The sequence below is a fragment of the Lichenostomus cassidix genome, chromosome 2 (assembly GCF_008360975.1).
Source record: "Lichenostomus cassidix isolate B80296 chromosome 2, HeHo_3.0, whole genome shotgun sequence".
Lineage (NCBI taxonomy): Eukaryota > Metazoa > Chordata > Aves > Passeriformes > Meliphagidae > Lichenostomus > Lichenostomus cassidix.
Window position 1 is genome coordinate 152,380,406 of NC_139482.1, and position 6,448 is coordinate 152,386,853.

Below are 6,448 nucleotides of genomic sequence, written 5' to 3' on the forward strand. Positions count from 1 at the left end.
CCTCAAACCCCTCCAAGCCCCCAAAACCCCAAAAACACCCCAAAAATCCCAAAAAAACCCCAAATCCCCAATCCAGGCTGTACCCGGTGGGAATCACTGGGGCTCTCCATACTGGATGGCACTGGGTTATACTGGTTCATACTGGGAGGAGACACCCCAAACACCCCAAACACCCAAAAAAATCCCAAAAATCCCAAAAAAACCCCCAAAATCCCCCCAATCCAGGCTGTACCCGGTGGGAATCAGCGTCCAGCGCTATCCAGCCAGAGATGTTGTGCTGAACAACTACCGAGTGCCGGCGGGGGTGAGCTGGGCGGGGCATTTGGGGATTTTGGGGATTTTGGGGGGTTTTGGGGGGTTTTGGGGGGTTTGAGGGATTTTTTGGGATTTATCAGGGAATTTTTGGGGATTTGGGGAGTTTTTTTTGAGATTTGGGGGAGGAGTTTGGGAGATTTTGGGAATTTGGGGGATTTTTGAAGTTTTGTGACTTTTGGGGGATTTTTTGGGGGTTTTGGGGGATTTGGGGAGTCTTTGGGGATTTGGGGAGTTTTTGGGATATTTTTGCAATTTTTGGGGATTTTTGGGGAGTTTTTGGGGAGCTTTAGGATTTGGGATTTTGGGGGTTTGGGGGAATTTTGGGGGATTTTTGGGGGATTTGGGGAGTTTTGGGGGGATTTTGTGGAGTTTTTGGGAGATTTTTGCAATTTTTGGGGAGATTTTGGGGAGTTTTTGGGAGATTTTGGGATTTTTGGGGGGTTTGAAACCTAAAAAAAATACCTAAAACTCTAAAAACGAAACACTAAAAACGAAACACTAAACACTAAATGAAATATTAAACACAATAACCAAAATAGTAACCAAAACACTAAACACAAACCACCACAAACTAACTGAAACACGAAACATTAAACACTAAATACTAAACAAAATACTAAACACCAAACACCATAAACGAACCAAAACACGAAACACCAAATGCTAAATGAAATATTAAACACTAAATGGAATATTAAACACTAAATATTACAAGTTAACTGAAATATTCACACTAAACACTAAAGTAAACACTAAACACTAAACACCACAAACTAACCAAAATACTAAATACTAAACAAAATATTAAACACTAAATGGAATATTAAACACTAAACACTAAACACTAAACACCAAATGCTAAATGAAATATTAAACACTAAATACTAAATACTAAACATTACAAGTTAACTGAAATATTCACACTAAACACTGAAGGAAACACTAAACACTAAACACCACAAACTAACCAAAATTATACTAAACACTAAATGAAATATTAAACACTAAATGGAATATTAAATACTAAACATTACAATGTTAACTGAAATATTCACACTAAACACTAAAGGAAACATTAAACACTAAACACCACAAACTAACCAAAATACTAAATACTAAACACTAAACAAAATATTAAACACTAAACTCTAAACATTAAACGCTAAACGAAACGCTAAACACCAAACATCACAAAAGTAAATTATATGCTAAAAATGAAACATGAAACGCTGAATATTAAATGCTAAACAACGCTAAACGCCAAACGCTAACCAAAACGCTGAACGCTAAAGGCTTTAACCACACCCTAAAACCCACAAAAACCAACCCAAAACCCCAAGGCTGAGCTGTCCCTGCCCGCGGACGCTGTGCCAGGTGGCTCTGTATACCCCAAATCACCCTAAAACAGCCCAAAACACCCCAAAATCACCCCAAAACACTCCAAAACTCCCCAAAACACCCCAAAACACCCCAAAATCACCCCAAAACACCCCAAAACACCCCAAAACACCCCAAAATCACCCAAAAACACCCCAAAACACTGCAAACCACCCCAAAACCACCCCAAATCAACCCCAAAACAACCCAAAAACACCCCAAACCACCCAAAAAACATCCTGAAAACACCCCAAATCACCTCAAATCACCCCAAAAACACCCCAAAATCACCCCAAAATCACCCAAAATCCCCCTAAATCCCCCCAAATCACCCCAAATCACCACAAAGTCACCCAAAATCACCCCAAAATCACCCCAAATCACACCAAAACACCCCAATATCACCCTAAATCACCCCAAAACCACCCCAAACCCTGCAGACGCTGTGCCAGGTGGCTCTGAACACCCCAAAAACACCCAAAACACCCCAAAATCACCCCAAAACCACCCCAAACCCTGCAGAGCCTGTGCAAGGTGGCTCTGAACACCCCAAAACCACCCCAAAATCACCCCAGAAACACCCCAAAAAACCTCCCTAAATCACCCTAAATCCCCCCAAATCCCCTCAGACTCTCTGCCAGGTGTCGCTGTACGCCATGGGCTGCTGCAGCAAAGTGTTCCCTCGCTGTGCCAGGTGGCTCTGAACACCCCAAAAACACCCAAAATCACCCCAAATCCCCCCAAATCCACCCAAAATCCCCCTAAATCCCCCCAAATCCCCTCAGACTCTCTGCCAGGTGTCTCTGTACGCCATGGGCCGCTGCCCCGAGGTGTTCCCTCGCTGTGCCAGGTGGCTCTGAACACCCCAAAAACACCCTAAATCACCCCAAATCACCCCAAAAACACCTAAAAACACCTCAAAACCATCCAAAAACCCTGCAGACACTGTGCCAGGTGCCTCTGAACACCCCAAAACCACCCCAAATCACCCCAAAATCCCACAGATGCTGTACCAGGTGTCTCTGAACACCCCAAATCACCCCAAAATCCCCCCAAATCACCCCAAAATCCCCCTAAATCACCCCAAAACCACCCAAAACACCCCAAAACACCCCAAATCCACCCCCAAAACACTCTAAATCACCCCAAACCTCACAGACGCTGTGCCAGGTATCTCTGTACACCACAAAATCACCCCAAACCACCCCAAGAACACCCCAAAAAACCTGCCAAAATCACCCTAAATCACCCCAAAGCCACCCAAAATCACCCCAAAATCCCCCCAAATCTCCCCAAAACCCCGATATTTCCCTCAGACCCTGTGCCAGGTGTCTCTGTACGCCATGGGCCGCTGCCCCGAGGTGTTCCCGCAGCCCGAGCGCTACGAGCCGCGCCGCTGGCTGGCCAAGGACGACTCCACCTCCTTCAAGGCGCTGGCGTTCGGCTTCGGCGCGCGGCAGTGCATCGGGCGGCGCCTGGCCGAGGCCGAGATGATGCTCTTCCTGGCCCACGTGAGAGGGGGGAGGAGCCTGGGGGGGGTGGGGCAATGGGGGGGGTGGGTTTGGCCACTGGGGTCTTGGGTTGGGCCAATGAGGTCTTGGGTTGGACCAATGAGGTCTTGGGGTGATTCAAGGAGGTTTTGGTTTGGTCAATGAGGTTTTGGTTTGGCCCAAAGTCTTGGTTTGACCCAATGAGATCTTGGATTGATCCAATGAGGTCTTGGGGTGATTCAAGAAGGTCTTGGTTTGGCCAATGAGACCTTGGTTTGACCCAAAGTCCTGGTTTGGCCAGTGAGGTCTTAGTTTGACCCAAAATTTTGGGTTGGCTCAATGAGGTCTTGGTTTGGCCAATGAGGTCTTGGGGACATTCAAGGAGGTCTTGGTTTGCTCCAACCAGGTGTTGGTTTGACCCAAAAACATACTGGTCTGACCCAAGGAGGTCTTGGTTTGGCCAAAGTCTTGGTTTGACCCAAAACCCTCTTGGTTTGACCCAATGAGATCTTAATTTGGCCAATGAGGTCTTGGTTTGGCCAAAGTCTTGGTTCGACCCAAAACCATCTTGGTTTGACCCAATGAGAGCATGGTTTGGCCAATGAGATCTTAGTTTGGCCAACGAGATCTTGGTTTGGCCAATGAGGTCTTAGTTTGACCCAAAATTTTGGTTTGGCCAATGAGGTCTTGATTTGAGCCAATGATCTCTTGGTTTGACCCAATGAGGTGTTGGTTTCTCCCCAATCCAGGTGTTGTTTTGGCCAGTGAGGTGTTGGTCTGACCCAATCCAGGTGTTGTTTTGCCCCACCAGGTGTTGGTTTGGCCAGTTAGGTGTTGGTCTGATCCAATCCAGGTGTTGTTTCTCCCCAATCCAGGTGTTGTTTTGCCCCACCAGGTGTTGTTTTGCCCCACCAGGTGTTGGTTTCTCCCCACCAGGTGTTGTTTTACCCCACCAGGTGTTGTCTCCCCCCCAGGTGCTGCAGAACTTCTCCATCCAGGCCGTGTCCACCGAGGACGTCCCCACCGTGTTTCGCTTCATCCTCATGCCCGAGAGGTCACCTCTGCTGACCTTCCGCAACCTCCAGTGACCCAAGGGGACACCGGGGGACACCTGGGGACACTGGGGACATTGGGGACATTGGGGACACCTGGGGGTCACCTGGGGGCAACTGGGGTCACTGGGGACATTGGGGTCACCTGGGGGCAACTGGGGTCACTGGGGTCCCCTGGTGTCACTGGTGTCACTAATGTCACTGGGGACATTGGGGACACTGGGGGTCACCTGGAAGTTACTGGTGTCACACTGGTGTCACTAATGTCACTGGGTGTCACTGGGGTCACTGAGGACACCTGGGGGTCATCAGGGGTCATCTGGGGGCAACTGGGGGCATCTGGGGTCATTGAGGGTCATTGGGGGTCACAGATGTCACTGGGATCACCTGAGGTCACAGGGGACACCTGGGGACACCGGTGTCACTGAGGTCACACTGGTGTCACACTGGGGTCACCTGGGGTCACTGATGTCACTGGGGGGTCACCTGGTGTCACTGGGGACACCTGGGGTCATCTGGGGTAATTGGGAACACACTGGTGTCACTGGGGTCACACCTGGGGTCACTGATGTCACTGGTGTCACACTGGGGTCATTGGGGTCATTGGGGACACCTGGGGGCAACTGGGGGTCATTAGGGTCACCTGGGGACACTTGGGGACACCTGGGGACACTGGGGGCAGCTGGGGGTTACTGGTGTCACACTGGTGTCACTGGTGTCACTGGGGTCACCTGGGGGTCACCTGGGGTCACTGGTGTCACACTGGTGCAACTGGGGTCACTGGTGTCCCTTACTGGTGTCACTCAGGTGTCACTCAGGGGTCACTCAGGGGTCACTGGGGTCACTCAGAGGTCACTCAGAGGTCACTCAGGAGTCACTGAATGTCCCCCCATGTCACCCCCAGTGTCCCCAACTTTGTGGGAGGAGCCTCGGGGCTGGGGGAGGGGCAGGACCCCACAGCCCCTGAGGGGTGGAGATATGCAAATTGTATGCAAATTGTATGCAAATGATATGCAAGTGATATGCAAATGAGCTGTGCTGGATTCCCCAATAAAGTCACATTGCTGGCAGAGTGGGGACTGAGCTGGGGGGAGGGACAGCCTGGGACCCCAAAATCACCCCAAATCACCCCAAATCACCCCAAAATCACCCAAAATTACCCCAAATCACCCCAAAATCACCCCAAAATCACCCCAAATCACCCCAAAATCACCCAAAATCACCCCAAATCACCCCAAATCACCCAAAATCACCCCAAAATCACCCCCAAATTCACCCCACCCCCAAAATCACCCCAAAACACCCAAATCACCCCAAATCACCCCAACACCCCAAAAATCATCACCCCAAAATCACCCCAAAATCACCCCAAAATCACCCAAATCACCCAAAATCACCAAAATCACCCCAAATCACCCAAAACACCCAAAATCACCCAAAATAACCCAAAATCACCCAAAATCACCCCAAAATCACCCGAAATCATCACAAAATGCCCCAAAATCACCCCAAAATCACCCAAAATCACCCCAAAATCACCCCAAAATTCCCCAAAATCACCCCAAATCATCCCAAAATCACCCCAAAATCACCCAAAATCACCCCAAAATCACCCCAAAATCACCCCAAATCACCCAAAATCACCCCAATTCCCAAAATTACCCCAATTCCACCAATTTCCCCAAAATCCCCAAAATCCCCTAATTTCCCAATTTCCCAATTTTCCCCACCCTTCCAATTTCCCAAATCCTCCCCAATTCACCCAATCCCCAAGTTCCCCCAAATTTCCGCCAATTACCCCAAATTACCCCAAATCCTCCCCAAATCTCCCCAAATCCACCATCCTCCCCACCTCCCAAATTTCCCCAAATTCTCCCAAATTCCCATTTTCCCTCAATACCCCCAATTTCCCTGATCAATTCCAGTGCTCCCCCAAATCGCCCCAAATCGCCCCAAATCCTCCTATTCCCAAATTCCCCAAATCCTCCCAAAATTCCTTTCCCCATTCCGCTCCGCCCCGCCCTCTCCCATCCCTCCTCCCATTGGTCCCTCCCCATCCCGCCCCCTCTCCCCATTGGCTCCCCTTTCCCCGCACTCCCTCCCCATTGGTCCCTCCCCCCGTCCATCCTCCCCTCTCCTCTCTCCCATTGGTCTGTTCGGGTGGGCGGGGCGTTGCCGGGTTACAAAGGGCGGGCGCGGCCGGGCCGGGCGCAG

The 6,448-nt window shown here is 49.8% G+C and overlaps 1 protein-coding gene across 1 annotated transcript in view; it reads left to right on the top strand.

Annotated features, from left to right (window-relative positions):
• Positions 1-4,287, top strand: part of LOC146442665 (cytochrome P450 11B, mitochondrial-like) — a 14,797-nt gene extending 10,510 nt beyond the window's left edge. Inside the window, exons 10-11 of the mRNA XM_085053908.1 lie at positions 3,009-3,203; positions 4,157-4,287. Of these exons, the coding sequence (XP_084910034.1) occupies positions 3,009-3,203; positions 4,157-4,270 (309 nt within the window). The 3' untranslated portion in view covers positions 4,271-4,287. The remainder of the gene's footprint in view (positions 1-3,008; positions 3,204-4,156) is intronic.
• The last annotated feature ends 2,161 nt before the right edge of the window (positions 4,288-6,448 follow it).